Here is a 16,985-nt window from a genome sequence, read left to right on the forward strand (position 1 = left end):
GGAGTACGGCAGCACCAGCAGAACAGTCTGTTCTCTGACTGTGTGCTAGATCCTTGTGTGCAGTTCCTGCTTCAGGAGGCACCAGAGCTGGGAGTTTTTAACTGACCCAGATACTGCTGGTGTCTTTTTTTTTTTTTTTAAAGCACAAAGCTGTGTGTGACTGTGTTGGCGCTGCACTGGAACCTGTCACCTTGAAGCTACCTATGGGTACCCGAGTAGATTGACAGGATCAGACACCTCGCTTGGAATTTGATATTTCCCCGCTCTAACCGCTCGGGTGCCTTCTTTTTTTAAACTGCTGGTAGGGGTATCTTAATGTGCTCTGCACATTTCTGATGCAATACAATGAAACATAAGGTCAGAACACACGGGTGGCTTAGCAACATGTCAACACATGAGGGAAGCAGTGGAGTTGAATGGCGGCCCTAAAGGGGGGGGGGGTCAGGGTAAAACCGGAAGAAAAAGCCCCAGAGTGTCGTCTCTGTGAGTGTGTGATCCACTTGTGGGCTAATCTGTTCAGTGACCCTGGATGGAGATACTGCCTGGTAGCGTGCCACGCCTTGGCAGCACCGGCTTAGCCTCTGCAGACATCTGTCCTACCCGGCAACACTGTCTGTAGTTCACATGACGGGGGCAGGATGCCGGCATAACAACTGGACATCAGTGACTCGTATCGAGGACACTGTGTCGTCTGGCTGCACATGAGGAAGAGGAGGAAGATGATGAGTGACCCACAGACGGGAACATGTAAGGTTCAGCCCCTCCAGCTATCGCTGTGCTCTCAGGTTACGGTCAGCAGGGTTCATCTGTGGTTTGTTGTGGATCTGTAGCAGATTTGATGGAGAAGATTAAGAATTTCTGATTTCTCTGCAAGCCTCAAAACCTGCGGTGCTTTATGTTCTCATTGCCAGTAGGAATTAGGGGATGTTTATTTTTATCCTGCCATCACCTTTTGTAGAAGTACAATGCAAAAGGCAGACAGTTGATCGTGTAAAAGTTGATGTAATTATAATAAAATCCTCTTTTTTTCACTCCGTCCGCAGCACTTTCAGCTGACTTTGATCGACTCCAATCTCTGCACTTTGTCCAAAGCTGAAAGTAAGTACTCTCTTTATATTTACCAAAGTAAGTACTATCGTTATAATAACCAAAGTAAGTACTATCGTTATAATAACCAAAGTAAGTACTATCGTTATAATAACCAAAGTAAGTACTGTCGTTATATTTACCAAAGTAAGTACTGTCGTTATATTTACCAAAGTAAGTACTGTCGTTATATTTACCAAAGTAAGTACTATCGTTATAATAACCAAAGTAAGTACTATCGTTATAATAACCAAAGTACTGTCGTTATATTTACCAAAGTACTATTGTTATAATAACCAAAGTAAGTACTGTCGTTATAATAACCAAAGTAAGTACTGTCGTTATATTTACCAAAGTAAGTACTATTGTTATAATAACCAAAGTAAATACTATCGTTATAATAACCAAAGTAAGTACTATTGTTATAATAACCAAAGTAAATACTATCGTTATAATAACCAAAGTAAGTACTATTGTTATAATTAGACCAGCCACACGCTGCTGGCTCATGCTGTCATTAGATCATTAGATTGTGTGTAGCAGCTCGTCGGTACATATTTAAAGGAGTATTTCTACGGAGCAGTGTTTTTTTCTCTGCTGCCGTTTCCCTGCTGACTCTGCCCAAGACTGGGGTTGCCTAGGAGACAGCACATGCAGAGAGAGATGTGGAAGTGCTGCACATACACACTGTGATTTCAGATTACATGTACCCCCCCCCCCCCCCCCTTTCCCATCTGTGCTCCACACTGTTTGCAATCTGTACCCACTGAGGTCCACGGGGTGACTTTGAAATATCGCCGATCACAAACTCTTCTTTTCTCTGCTTCTTTCTCCACAGTTCAATTCCACATTGCTCATTTACATGAGATCCAGGTAAGAAACCAGTTACAATTCCTCATTTTTAAATGTAGGCCAGTGTAACCTTGTTGCATACGTTGTTGTACAAACTGTTGCGTAGACGGCTCTGGAGGTTAAAACAAGCATCGCTCACATTTTCTCTTGAAGGGCTCTGACGAGGCTTATTATTCTATTTTGTTATTAGTGCTTTTGAGCAAGATGGTGTAGATCTCATAGTATCTCATAGTATCTTCAAAATGCTCACTGTCCTGTGTTTGAATGTTTGAAGAAGTTGCTTATTATTAGCAGACATACAGACGTGCTCTCACGCGCAAGAGCCGTCGCTTCCCCTCTTTGAACAAACAATAAGTAGTCTGTGAATGAGGTTACTACTTCAAATACGCTCAATTCTGCCCGAGTTTAATTGATTGGATATAGTTCTTGTATTTGTTTGCATTCCATTCATTTTCGAAGTGCCCTTCTGAAGCACATGGATGTCATCATTATTCATAAAAGCTTTATGTTATGAAGGCCAGTGGTTTCCCTCTTCAGTGTCTCTTGTTGTTCAAGTGAAAGGACCCTTTAGAGCTGTTGTTGCGCTCTGATCTCTCATCTTTCTTTGAGTTGACGTAAAGTTTAAATCGTTCACAAGGGAAGATTATTAATTGTCTTTTCATGGGCGTTGATCAAATGAAAATCTTGCGAACGGATGAAGTCTACAGGTGACGTTCAGCCAGCGAGTTGCTGTTGATGGTTGACACTTCTGTTTTATTATGACTGCCTGTAAACACACATTCAATGCTGCATTTAGACTATTCAGCCGGGCCATGCTGCTCGCCAGTGTTGCACTGTATCGGCAAGTATTTGCAACAAGTTGTTAGAAAACAGAACTATGAATGAAACTCAGAAGAATTCTGGATGTAAATCCTTAATCGAGAAGGATGAAATGATTCTGGCAGGTGTCCATTAAGAGTGTCAATCGGTCATTTAATATTTTTGATAACTGGGAGACGAGCAGTCTCTCCCACGGCCTCGTCTCTTTCACATTGATCCAGGTGTTGTGCTGCTGACGTGCTGCTTGTACTTCACATCTGGTGTAGAATGAATGATTATATACTAGGGCTGTACCCGATGTCTTTTTATATTAAAAACAAAAGGCTAAATATATATAGATTAGGGGTTTCTATTCTTAGATGCATCCCGATTCTCTCTTGAAAGATTATGTCTTGATGCAGAAAACTCAATAATGGGAAATTTAGAACTCAAACCTCACCGTTATGATCTCCTGTAATAATTCCGTGACGCCGGGCTTTCCGTTCCTTACGGCTGCACCTGAACGCAGCAGACGTAAAACACCAGCGTCTTGTTTACACTCTAAACTAAATACTAGCAGAGCGAGTGTGGCTGAGCTAAGGATACAATCCCCCCCCTGGCTTACAAGCCAACGTATTGAAGCATTGTGCTTCTTCTTCTTCCACCCGACTTAGAAAGGGGCGAAGCGAATCAGGAACCAGAGCTTTACCGAGATACAACATTCCATCTCTACGTTTTGCCCGTAACGGGAGGATTTGGTTGAAGAGAAGTCTATATTATTTATTTGTGAATAAGAGCAGCTTTTTATGTGAAAGGATTCTACAGCAAGCATGTTGCTACAGGCACAATTGTATTTCTTTTCTTGTTGGTTCTCTTTGCAATGCTTGGAAATATGCTGGGAAATGTAAGCTTCAGCTGACACATTTTTATATCACCGTTATGAATGAAGCTTTGAATTATTCGGTGCAGCCCTACTATTCACACATAGAATGGAATAATGTATTACAAAGTCTCCCAATATGAAACTAACACTGGACACAGCAGGCGGTCTTTGCACCTCGTCCGTTATTCTGCTTTATTCAAACGTCTTGATGCACATTCTTTCCTTGCTGTGGTCATGTGACATCCATGAAAGGTCTGCAGCAGCAGCGCTACTCTAAACTACAGTCTGAACACTTGAGGTGGTTTTGTGCGCTAGAAGAATTGTATCTCTTTACTTGGGTCTTTATTTTAGTGAGTCTTTATTGGTGAGGAGTCGAGCAGCTATTCAGGTATTCAGTCATATCAGTGTTTGTCGTCTGGCTTCATGACGATCATTAATCCAAGCAGGAAGGAACCACTAAGAGCCTCACTCCTTTATGTGCCCCAAGTGTCGGTGTTTACCCTGAGGTGTCTTTAGTGTGTGCAGACAGGAAGAGTCCAGGACCAGACAAGGAGTGTGTGTGTGTGTGTGTGTGTGTGTGTGTGTGTGTGTGTGTGTGTGTGCGTGCGTGCGTGTATGTATTTCCTCACACACTCACATGGGCATTTGGAACTGCAGGATCTGAGATGTGGGCGGGTTGCTTTCAAGAAGACTTGTGTTTGAGCTGATAAGAACAGTCGGCCAATGCACACACACACACACACACACACACACACACACACACACACACACACACACACACACACACACACACACACGTATGGGTCCAGAGCTAAGGTCAGCAAGGTCGTCAAGTTAAAACAAACAGCGGGCTCACCTCCGACCAGCCGGCTCAGGTTTCCCAAAAATACAAAGCGTGCACTTCGGTGGACACACACATAGACCTAAACGCAGACACACACAAGCACTTAAACCTGCCAGACGTGTTGAGTCCGGCCTGTCCTCTTCCACAATGACCCTCCCCCGTGTTTGTGTGTGTATGTGCGTGTGTGTGTGTCTGTCTGGCTGGCTGGCCATTACGAGTGTGAGGAGGTCTTAAGACTCATTGTGTCTGTCCAGATAGAACCATAAAACACACTGACCCCTCTTGTCTGGCTGAAACAACCTCTCTGTCTCTCTCTCCTCGTGTTCTGCCTGCAGAAGAAATACAGAGCGGCGAAAGAAGCGTATGAAAGTCTGTTGCAGACGGAGAATCTTCCTGCACAGGTGAAGGCGACCACACTGCAACAGCTTGGTGAGTGTCCCTTGCTAATACTCTCATCTCCACATGTGGAATCTCAACAGAGTACACTGGCTGAAATGTGCATACATGTTTTTGTTTTCTGCTACTTTCTACCTGTTTTTCAAAGTGCTGGTTCGAGGGCAATGTTTTCTCCCGTTCCCTTCCCCCCACACACCCGGGCGTACACGCACACGTGCACTCGAATGCAAAAATGATGCCGCGTTTGTGAGGATAGAAAACTATTTTGCTTTGCTTTGTATCATGTAACAGAAACCTAAATGTCACTCTGTAGTCCCACCGGTGTGATTAAAGAGAATTGGAAAAGTTTGGAGTTCTACTACACGCTCTTCAAGTTGAGTTAAGTTTTTTTGCTGCAATGCTAATCGGAGAAAAACATCTGTATTGCAAATGTGAAATCGGTGTTTCCCACAGGATTTTGTGAGACTATGGTGGTTGAACCTCAAGTCCTATTTTGTACATTTTAAAGTTAAATGCATCAATCTGGTGCACTTTAAGGGCTAAACGTAAGAGGCTAGATCTATGAAGAACTTTCTGCTCTTGTGACAAAAGTGTAGCTTTCCATATTCACATAAAATAGAAATGGAATGGCATTGGTCTACAGTTGTTTTTTTTGCTTTATTCATAAAAAGTGATTGATTGCCAAGAAAGTCTGGTTTGCCTTATGGTACCTGTTTTCAAACACAGTAAATAATGCAGATAATTTACACCTCCAGGCTAAATGTACCTGCATTCTGTTGTTCATCACATGATAATCTCCTGCTCTGCTTGCTCTCGTATCGGAAACATTCTTTCAGAAAGAACGGGGTTGTTCTTTTTAATTAATGAAGCTTTAAGATCACCTTCAAGTTCACAGCATTGAACGTGCAGCGGCAGCCTGAACGTTAGATTGACGCCCTTTTAACACGTTCTTTTCTTTCTGTGGAAACACGGAGAGATCCCCCCCCCCTTCCCCCCCCCCCCACAGTTGTAAAAACCATTCCCAGTGTAGCCTGCTGAGGTTGTCATGGTGAGCTGTGGAGCTTGCCACAGGTGTATAGGAGACGAACGAGGGAGGTCTGTGATTGGGTCGCTCTGCCTGAGAGATTGTTTATTTGCTGTAAATTGCCCATCACTGTGTGTGTGTGTGTGTGTGTGTGTGTGTGTGTGTGTGTGTGTGTGTGTGTGTGTGTGTGTGTGTGTGTGTGTGTGTGTGTGTGTGTGTGTGTGTGTGTGTGTGTGCACTTTGCAAGTTGTCGAATGGGGAGGAGTTGTTTGTAAATGCTGGTTCATATGAGAGCTTTTAAAGTGTGTGTGTGTGTGAGAGAGAGAGAGCGAGAAGAACACCCCCTCCCTTTCATTGTCTGCCTCTTTCCTCTCTTCGACTGAGAACTGTGGAAGGACGAGCCATTTGTTTTGTTTGAGTCTTTTTCTCATTTGCACGTCACACAGAAGTCTGACCATTTTCCTAATTCTGCGGCTGCACGTAGCAGCTGCTTCTCTGGTGCTCTAGCTCAGCAGCGAGGGCAAAGCCAGCTGTTGTGTCCGGAAGACTCACCCCTGGACTTTTTTTGCTCTGCTCCTCCAGGCTGGATGCATCACACGGTGGAGCAGCTGGGGGATAAAGGCACCAAGGACAGCTATGCCATCCAGTGTCTGCAGAAGTCTTTAGAAGCGGACCCAAACTCTGGCCAGTCCTGGTACTTTCTCGGCAGGTAAGACAAATTAGGGTGTGTGTGTGTGTATTGTAGGGCTAGCCTCTAACCTGTCGGAGCCGGGGACGTTTTTGGGAGTCCAGATTAGACTGTTTGTTTTACCCAGAAGCCATCTGCCAGTGTGCTATGATAATCATCTTGGCTACATGAGCTTTTTGTTGGCTGAATACAGTCTGTAGTGGTTTCTCCTTGGGCCAAATAGGCAGCCTAAAAGCACACAGGCGTTGGAGCGGATGAGCATACAACACCCCCCCTTAAGATCCACGCTGTCGCTTTAGTTGTAAGCTAGGCTTGGCTACATCCTGGCCATTAAAAAGCTGTCTTTGTGGAACCATGTCAGTGTTCTGTTATTTCTACATTTGGATCAGGTTTATTGATTGTTAAACATGATTATTCATTGATTTCAATATGAAAGTTGCAGAAATATTCTCCCCTAATTTTGTAGGCTAAATTTTAAAGTCCAATCAATCTGATGCACAAAATGAAGAAGCACATTTTATTTCAAGCCTGTTTAACCAAAAGTAGCATCCCATTTAATATCACGGTTAACATGATTCACTAAGCTAGCTAGGTAGAGTTAGCTGCTAACAGAACCGGCTGGGCCTCTCAGGCTCCACCCTCTTGTCCAAATATGGTCACTTCTGGTTTCAAAAAATCTAATTGGCCGTGTCCAAAATGCCAAACTCACAATCCAGAGGGTGACGTCACGGTGACTACGTCCACTTTTCAATATAGTCTATTATTTTTTTTACATGTGAGCAGATTTTGTACTTTGCTTTTGTCTCTAATACCTCACGTGGTTTTGTCCGTCTTCTCCCCTCCAGGTGCTACTCCAGTATTGGGAAGGTGCAGGATGCCTTCATCTCTTACCGTCAGTCCATTGATAAGTCAGAGGCCAGCGCTGACACCTGGTGCTCCATAGGGTAAGAACAGTGTATTTTCATACTGAGACCCAGTACAAAGTAGTATCAATACTCCAGTCAAACGGTTACAAACGTTACTTTTTGCACCCTGAACTAGAAGGAAAAAAACACCATTTGTATGGTTTTGCTCACAACCAATCGCCGCAAGTCTACACCGCATACAGTCTGTGGTGTGGGGAAGTTGAGCGGGTTGTATTTGACAGAATTGGCAGTTCAGCGGGCCGAGATGCCACCAAAACGTTCAAAAGTATGGCTGTACTACACGCCCGCGGCATCTAATAAATTAATTGTGGTGGCATCTGACGCAACAGAATGCTTCCATTCACAAAGTAGAAAAAGAAAAGTATCAAATCAAGCACTCTATTAGTATCGGTATCACTTTAGAGGTACTGGTATTGTGATTTTTTATTAACGATACCCAGCCCTGATAAGGGTGCTAACATCTTAACTTCTCGTTACGTCTGTGAGTTTGTGAAAGAGGGAGAAGTCGCTGGTTCATAACAGTTCGTCTGTTCTAAGCTGCTTTGTGCTCAGAGTGTCGGTGGCTGTCAAAGCGACTCGTGAATGTGCAGCAGCTGCAGTGCGACAGAGGACGTAGGGAGAGGGTGGATAACTGAGCAGTAGGGGATTCAGACGGGATCTATAGATAGATGTATGAAGGGTGGCGTATGTCCTCGTGAGAGTTGGGATGGCTCTGAAAGTTAAAGACCTAAATCCAGGAAGATGGCAAGAGAATAATCTCCCCCCCCCTCCTCCTCCTTTGCCTCCAGGGTGCTCTACCAGCAGCAGAACCAGCCTATGGATGCACTGCAGGCCTACATCTGTGCAGTTCAACTGGACCACAGCCACGCGGCCGCCTGGATGGACCTGGGCACCCTCTACGAATCCTGCGGCCAGCCGCACGACGCTATCAAGTGTTACATCAACGCCACGCGCAGCAAGGCCTGCCTCAACACCGCTGCACTCACACAACGCATCAAGCTGCTGCAGGTAGGCCCGGCCTCTACATTAACACCCATCAACCAACCCCCTGCTGTTGTGCAGTATTTTGGTGTGTGTGTGTGTATGTGTGCGTGTATTGAAGTGCTGTGTTTATTGCCGAAGCGATCAGCTTTTTTTTAAATGCAGATTGTGCTTTTGTCATTTTGATTTCTGACCACTAAGATATGAATGCTAATTCATATTGGTGTTTAAACACATTTTTCTCACTTGTAATTGTAAAGCATACCTTCATGGCATTGAACATTTCTGTTATATTCTGTATACAGTTACCTTAAGCACCGCCTAATAAGTAAGCAGTAGTCTTTTGTAGTGGCTTTCTTGTGAAACCCAAGCTCAGCACTAAAGTTTGTGTCTTACACAATTTCTCCTAGGCTCAGTTGTGTAACCTACAGCCAGGTAGTCTGCAGAATAAGAGTAAAATGCTTCCTAGTATTGAGGAGGCATGGAGCCTACCCATTCCTGCTGAGCTCACGTCCAGGCAGGGGGCCTTGAACACTGCACAAGCACAGCAGGTGAGATCCAGTTCATACAAGAGACTACAGCCTCTTGGAAATTACTTGAACAAAACATTTTATGAGGACTATTGAAGCTGAGGCCTCGCTCTCATACTTTCAGACGTTTTAAATCTGCATCAGACCATATCGATTATTCCGAAATCCCGGTTTGCAACTTTGCATTCGTGGCCAACGTGGACTTCTGGGCCGAAAGATAAAAAAAGGGGATGCAGTCTGAAGGAATTGGAGCGAGGCCCATATTACGCTAATCTAATTACCAGAGTGTAGTCGTCCTTCATTGTGCCTCCCCGTGTCACATGACAAGTATGGAAATTACAAAGCAAAGCTCCAAGGGGCTCGCTATGTCCCACAGCTCTCGAAGAAGCACAAATCTCGTGCAGTCATTTCAAATGTATTTGGCAGAATGAATGCTTAATGGATACAGTTTTAAGTCTAAACAATGCATCTCCTTTTGCATGTCATGTATTTGACACTTTTGTAGCTGAATTTTCCTTTTTAAAGAAAGGCTTTAAAAGTGGCACGGATAGTTTTTACATCTTTGAGAATGAGGCATATCTCAGTCATGCACATTCCATCTGAAGGCTGACCCCACCATCAACATATCAGTTTTATTTAGTCCTCTTATTTTCCTCGTTCCAATTTGTTTTCATGCAGTTTTGTGTATTCTAAGCTTTAACATTGACATCATCCTCTTCTGATGAAGAGCATCATATCCCTCATTAGCACTGGCTTGATCTGCACACAGAGAAACGGGAACAAACTGAAATGTAGTTTTTAATAAACCTAAATCTTTGCTCATTCAGTATTGCATTTTGAGGTGTGATTTGAGTAACGTAACCACATCTGTAAGCATAATTGATGATGAGAATGTGTAAACAACCAGTGGGAGACCAGAACACGTGGTCCGCATGTCCAAACAACCCTCCACTGATGCAACTGATGTTGCATTATCCCACATCCTAATCACAGCATGAATACTCTGATTATGACCTTAATCAACCTCCTTTTGAATTGGATTAAGGTGATAACATGAATCGTATTTCAATCGGAGTATTGTCCTACATGCAACATTCAAATGCACAAATTGTTGTGCATGTTTATTGTAGTAAGTTAATCCTCCACCGTCACTGTGCAGAAAAGCTTGACTTAATGTTTGTTTGTACTACGTTAGGGCTCATTTTGTACTTCTACTACAACAAAGCGCTGCTATTATTGTCAGTCCAGCGTGTCCTCACGAGCTGTGTCTCTGTGCTGGCTTCTCTAGGCCTGTAAGGGGGAGGGAGGCCAGCCCGCCAGCAATCACACAGACCCACAGGCCAGTCCTGCCAAGAGGAAACGCACCGCCAGCCCAGCTAAGGTACGGCTGAGAATCTTAACAGTACTATTCTGCGGGACAGTTGAGAAGCCGAGACGTGGTCCACATTGTTTTGTCCTACTTACAGGCTGCGGCAGACTCGTGGACAGAAAGCACCAATCAGCCGCCGATCCCCAGCTGGTACCTAACGCCACAGAAGCTTCAGGTAGGAAATGTCACGTTTTATTTTGTTTATGTATTATCGTGTTAGCATGTAGTTTTGGGTCATTTTATGGTTTTATTTTTAGAGCAAGGAGTAAGAGATTCAACAAAGCTTCCTAGCTGGAACGAACCAGGGGTGTTGGTTGGTGTCTTGGGAGTAACTTCGGTATTTTTCAACTGGGACCCTACGTTTTTGTGACTTATGGGGACCACATTTTTAAAAAATTTTTTATATTGGTCCTGTATTGAAGCAGAAGGCTGCAGACGCCAGCGGCTAAAAGTGCTGCGGTGTAATCTTATCGGGCAATTCCTCACAGTCAATTTACATTTACTGAAACTGCTCGTTTTGCAGAAATTGTTATTATAGGGGTCTGACAACATGATGGAAAAGACTCTGAGAAGTCTCGGTCTGAAATTGCATCGTTGAAATCATCTAAATATTCAGCCATGACATTGAAAATCTATCAGATAACACTAAGCGATGCTCTCCGTGCTCCACAAATACAAACTGACAACACCGCCGCTCCTCTCTCCAACTCTCACTCACGTTTCCAACGTTGACTTCAGGCAACATGACACGGTAACTAAGAAAAAAGCTTTCATTTCTCTGGAGGATCTTAAAAGTGCTTTTACATTGGCGGCGAGGAATTACACGTTCTGATCACACCGCAGTGTTCTCCTTCAACACTGAACTCACGTGATTGTCCCCTTATTAGTCATCTAGACATAAAAAACATGGGGAAAATTGGGTCCAGGTTGTAAAGTGCCACAATTTTCCCTTTACGTGACTTCCAACACTGTTATTGAATGTGCAGCACCTGGATCACATGCGGACGAATCGAGCAGACCTCAAGCCCCCCCAGGTGCAAATGCTGGAGCAGCTAGAGAAGCAGTTCTCCCTCATGCAGCAGCATCAGCAGCAGGTACACACACACAATTTAGATTATACCAAACCGCAGTTACCTCTGACTAGTATGTATGCTACGTAAAGCTCCTGGTTCAAGTCTTCTCTCCTCCTCTGTGTCAGATGAGGCAGCAGGCAGCAGAGAGCGGCCTGCCGCGGCCCGGCCTTCCCAATGGTCCTTTGGCCGAGTCCTCCCACCACCACGCAGGGCTCCACCGCACCTCCCCCCTCAACCACGCAGCCATCCGGCCCCCGTGCGTCACGCAGCCCACAGCCAACGGATCCTGTTCTTCGAGTCCTTCGGCGGGGCCGCTGGGACACCTGGACAAAAATCACACCCTGGGACTGGGAGGTGGCGGCGCGAGCAACGGAAACGTGCCTTACCCGCAGCAGAACTCTCTACCTCACAACTGCACAGCCGCCAGTCACCCCAGCACCAGCAGCACTACCAGTAGTCCCAGTCACGCAGACGACACATGGAGGAGCCAACAACGCAACACTACCACTCAGGTGTGATTATGTGCAAGTCTTATTTTCAATTGAAGTCACTGCTTTTGTTTTTTGATGTTGAAATGTAACAAAGATCTGTTTTTATTCTTGAACGTGTTGGTCATTGTGTATTTCTTTGCTCTTCCTCTCGGTCCAGGGGCTTCACAAAGGTCCAGGTTCACATTCGGCAGGTCCCAATGGAGAACCCCTTTTCTCTTCCTCCTCCTCTCCTCAGACCTCGTTCTCTTCCTCTGGGATTCTGAATCAGGTTGGACATTCCTCCGGGCCCTGCACTGTCTCCTCCTCAGCCTCCTCTTTGTCCCCCACCTCCCCCCAGACCACACCCAACCACTTGTCCTCGCCCCCCCACGCCGCTACTACCTCAGGGGTCCACACCAAAGACGCCACGCCTTCAGGGGGCAAAAGCTGCAGCAACGGTGCCGCTGCCGCTTTGCCATCAGGTCCGGAGGCCACTGTCAGGCATTCCGCAGGGACGCCCCTAAGTCCCAGCACCACCCCCGCGCAGGGATTGACTAATCACGTCCAGCCGCGGGTGACGGACAGCTCTGCTAGCCTGTCTCTGCCCGGCTCTCCTGCCCCCGGCGTGCTAACTTCAGACAATCCTCAGCTCTCCGCCTTGCTAAAGGGAAAAGCCAATGCTACCAGTAACGACGATAACAATAACAGTAACCACGGAGGGCCTTCCTCAGAGAAAATCAACAACGTCCACCCGGGTCTCCACGGTGCCGCCAAGCCAACGTCTGAGCAGTTGGCGTCGTCGTCGCCCCTGCAAGCCGCCGCCGCCGCCACTCCCTCTCCGCTCTCAGCAGACCCTCACAGCACCAACAGCCTCTCCTGCCTTAACAGCCCGTCCAACACCAACAGCCAGGGGCCCACGGTTAATGGGAAGGGGCCGGAGGACTCCCAGAGCCCACTGAAGGTAGAGCCTTCTGGAGGAGCTCAGAAACCCGCTGTCCCTGCTGGTCTGGCACCCTGGTCCTCAGTTTCCATCTACCCCAGCTCCAGCGAGGTGCTCAAAGCATGCAGGTAACTACTCGTTAAAGCAACTCTTTTGTGTTTGAGTCTGAGAGATTGGGGATCAGTGTGCTGAATCCTTTATTGGTATTTTTGTGCTTGTCTTTTTTTCTTTTTTTTAACCCCCACATTATATTTGTCGTTGAATGTTCGTAAACCGCTGGCTCATGTGGTTGAGATCACAGCTTGAAAAATGAGTCGGTTAAATCAGAAGCTGTGTAATTGAATGAGGCGTTTGCGAAACGCTGCTCACGCCGGCTTGTTGTCAACTGAGAAAGACGCCGCCGCCGCGCAACACTGAATGTTTGTGGCGGTTACGCAGCAGCGACTCGTAGAAGTGAGTAATGTGTTGATGCTTTCGCTGCGTTCGGGAAAGTGACGCGGCATGTTGACCCCACGCCGTGTGCCGGGTTGTTCTCACCCTCATCTTGTTTGGAGGAAAACTGGCACGTTGTGTCTTTGAGGCTGGATTGCATAACTGCCACCGTGCCATCGTGAGCCCTGAGCCGGAGTTCATCTCCCTGTGTGTGTGTGTGTGTGTGTGCAGCTACTTGTGTTTTGAATCCAGTGGGGAGCTGTCATGTTGCTCTAGACTTGGTCTCGTCACTAGTTGCAGGCCACTCTTCATGCAGAGCGCTCTCCTCCGCCATGTTCACATCTCATCATTCAGACCATCATTATGAGCTGCCAAGTCAGAAAGCCAGCCTTCTAGTTGTAATTCAGACTCGGCCAGATACAATTTCTGCTACTTGGCGAAAATAAATAGAGAAGTGCCAACAAACTGCTGGAGAAATGGCTGCAGAGCCTCCATCACTGGGAGATGCATCCTAATGTATCAAATATGAACTCTTAATACAATCGGTTCTGATTTTAAAAGGAACAATCCACTTTAAACAGGCCTTTTTTAAAATGGTGTAAATACAATGTTAACCACTTTGCAGATAATGTGTGGACAGTCCTAAGCAGGGACAACCAGAAGTGTTTCTATTCTGCAGACATTGCATGAATGTAGCTTTAGGCACCTGTTGGTTTGCACGAGTTGAAACTATGCAGCAGCCGTGAATACAAACATTTAGCTTTCTCCCCTTCTGGCATACTACAGTGTTTAACAATAAACACAGGATTGTAAATCAGGCATTATTTAGCAGAACTGAGTCATTTAAAAAAGCTTTAATCAGCTGTGAATATTCCTGCTCTGCCTCACTGTTTGGTAGTAATGCAACGGATCATAAAACTCTGTTCGGATCATATCACGGATCAAAAAGGGAGCAAATATAACTTTCAGAGATCCCTGATCTCTTTTTTTTTGTGCTGCCGATGCCAATTACCGATCATTGATGATCCATATTGTTGTTTGATCAGCTGGTCTACAAGAATACACACTCATTTAGTTTGCCACCGTCCCAAAAGTCATTTATTATAAGCTAATTAGAGCTAGTGTAAACAGGTCATCATTCCCTCTCTAATATATTTTTATGTTGCGGTGAAACATCTCCTTCAAACATCTGGATTTATTCAAGTTTCTCACCAACACCACATTTTACGAGATCATAATTACATTTATAATTTACCTTCACGCAATACTCATTTTCACTGAACATGGCCCTTCGTTCTCCTCCTGTCAGTTTAAACACGGAGTGGTTATTTACAGTGCAACATTATCAGAGATCGGTGACTAGAAAAGCATAAATATCGACGTGCTGATCACATATTTTACTGGTGGATAACGATTGTCTGCGGTGGTATTTGCCTGTAGAGGGTAACCTCTGTCTCCGAGTGTTTCTCCAGGTCCTGATTCTGTGAACTAGAATCTTCTCCCTAATGTTGTGTTGTGTTGAAGCTCAGTGAGGTGACGTAACATAGTTCAGTGTTCTGCTGAAGGGGGGGGGGGGGGCGGGTTCATGGGGGCAAACTGTGCACTGTGGTTTTTCTCTTGCAGACGCTCTGTTTTCTTTAGTGGCCTGTTCCTCACACACCACGTTGTGTTGCACAGTGTGTCTAGTTGTTTATTGTCAGCGACAGGTGGCTTGTTTCTACCTTTAGCTGATGGACTGACTGATCTCTCTCTCCGGCTGCAGGAACCTGGGGAAGAACGGCCTGTCGACGAGCAGCATCCTCCTGGACAAGTGTCCCCCGCCGCGCCCCCCTCGCCCGCCCTCTCCTCCGCTGCCAAAGGACAAACTCAATCCCCCGACACCCAGTATTTATGTGAGTGCAGCCGCACCGTAGAAGGAGAAGTAGCCATGCTGTTATTGTGTGCCATGTCAGATTAACAGCACCTCAGCCACACGGAGCCAAATGCAAACACTCGGCTCCTCTTTTAATGTTTTGATGTTACGATAAAGCCAGGAAGTCTGTCCACGATGTCTGACCGCTCCCGTGTCTCACATTCCAGCTCGAAAACAAGAGGGACGCCTTCTTCCCCCCCCTCCATCAGTTCTGCACCAACCCGTCCAACCCGGTCACCGTCATCAGAGGGCTGGCTGGAGCACTCAAGCTAGGTACGAGGCTGTGCATCACACTCTGCGTCTAAATGTTTGATCGTTGCCGTTATTTGATTTAAACTGCGATGGTGACGGGCAGCTTTGAGGATGTGCAACTGGATGTTGCTGTCTGCTCCACTCTCACATGGCTCTGTGGGTGTGTCTCTGTAATCATGAGTGTGGTGTGTGTGTGTGTGTGTGGATGGAATTTGACGTGTATTACAACAGCACCACCTGCAAGTGGAAAATGTTACTGCACGTGTTTGCTGTTGAGAGAACTAGTTGGCTTTGCCAAGAATTTACAAACATCTGCTCCTCTAATATAATGACTTGCTGCCCTGTTATGTAATGCTCTCATCTGGCAGATTAAGCCGTGCTTATTTGTGAAACGGTTATGTGGCCAAAGTTGAAAAAATACCAAATAAACATAGAACCACACAGCCTACAATGAGGCGCCTAACCCTGCTGCACTACAGATCACCTTGAATCTTACTGTCTCCCCTTGCTCTTCTTTTAATAAGAAGACAACAAAGTGTTTAAAAAGTTTATATACGAATGTTAAGGAATGAAAGCTTGAATCAAAAATCTCTTTTTCTCTTTTAGGTAACTTTTGAAACTAATACTCCTTCTTTGGCTCCTCTTTCTTCCCGTCCTCCGCGCACAGATCTGGGCCTGTTCTCCACCAAGACGTTGGTGGAGGCCAACCCAGACCATCTGGTGGAGGTGCGGACCCAGTTGGCCCAGCCCACAGACGAGAACTGGGACCCCAGTGGCAGCAGGAAGATGTGGCGCTGCGAGAGCAGCCGATCCCACACCACCGTCATCAAGTACGCCCAGTACCAGGCCTCGTCCTTCCAGGAGTCTCTGCGGGTCAGTGGGAGAGTAACACACACACACACACACACACACACACACACACACTAATACTGTGTGCTGGAAAACTGATCTGTGCAACAGATAAACCAGAGTTGAACAAGTGTGTCTGAAACCATAGACCTTTGACATGTTGTATCCACGATGCGGGGCACACATTGGGTTACCAGAGAGAGATTGTATGACCTGAAATAATACATGAGGACTATTTTTACCACTTGATTTTGATAAATGTTTTGTCAGCCATCATTGTTGGTGTGATAACAATTGTGTATAGCTTGGGTTCCTGTCAGCAGATTAAACTGTTCTGACTTAATGGCTGTTTGGCGAGCTTCTAAAGACTTCCTCTAAAAGTTTCTAATTCTTCCGATGCTTTTTATTTGTGATAGGAGGAGAATGAGAAGAAGAAGGAGCCGGAGACGGAAGCAGGTTCCTCAGACAGGTGAGTTTTCTTTTCCTTCTCGTCTCCTCCGATTTTTAAATTCTCAGTGTGTGCATGTTTGTTTTTTTCCTGTTATTAACTGTATTCAACTCTCGTGCGCTCTCAGTGCGATGCGTCGAAGGAAGGGGTCTTTCAAACACATTAAGTTTGGCACCAACATCGACCTCTCTGATGAGAAGAAGTGAGTGCACTGTATTTCCCTCCACACACA

The 16,985-nt window shown here is 45.7% G+C and overlaps 1 protein-coding gene across 1 annotated transcript in view; it reads left to right on the forward strand.

The window, feature by feature from the left end:
- Positions 1 to 16,985, forward strand: part of kdm6a (lysine (K)-specific demethylase 6A) — a 34,074-nt gene that overhangs the window by 13,726 nt on the left and 3,363 nt on the right. The window contains exons 7-23 of the mRNA XM_079170717.1: positions 1,044 to 1,098; positions 1,925 to 1,959; positions 4,799 to 4,892; positions 6,466 to 6,592; positions 7,417 to 7,515; positions 8,286 to 8,505; positions 8,889 to 9,029; positions 10,297 to 10,389; positions 10,475 to 10,552; positions 11,364 to 11,471; positions 11,576 to 11,962; positions 12,099 to 12,988; positions 15,055 to 15,184; positions 15,372 to 15,477; positions 16,124 to 16,329; positions 16,722 to 16,774; positions 16,881 to 16,955. Of these exons, the coding sequence (XP_079026843.1) occupies positions 1,044 to 1,098; positions 1,925 to 1,959; positions 4,799 to 4,892; positions 6,466 to 6,592; positions 7,417 to 7,515; positions 8,286 to 8,505; positions 8,889 to 9,029; positions 10,297 to 10,389; positions 10,475 to 10,552; positions 11,364 to 11,471; positions 11,576 to 11,962; positions 12,099 to 12,988; positions 15,055 to 15,184; positions 15,372 to 15,477; positions 16,124 to 16,329; positions 16,722 to 16,774; positions 16,881 to 16,955 (2,897 nt within the window). The remainder of the gene's footprint in view (positions 1 to 1,043; positions 1,099 to 1,924; positions 1,960 to 4,798; positions 4,893 to 6,465; positions 6,593 to 7,416; positions 7,516 to 8,285; positions 8,506 to 8,888; positions 9,030 to 10,296; positions 10,390 to 10,474; positions 10,553 to 11,363; positions 11,472 to 11,575; positions 11,963 to 12,098; positions 12,989 to 15,054; positions 15,185 to 15,371; positions 15,478 to 16,123; positions 16,330 to 16,721; positions 16,775 to 16,880; positions 16,956 to 16,985) is intronic.

This window comes from Pholis gunnellus, assembly GCF_910591455.1.
Source record: "Pholis gunnellus genome assembly, chromosome: 12".
Classification (NCBI taxonomy): Eukaryota; Metazoa; Chordata; class Actinopteri; order Perciformes; family Pholidae; genus Pholis; species Pholis gunnellus.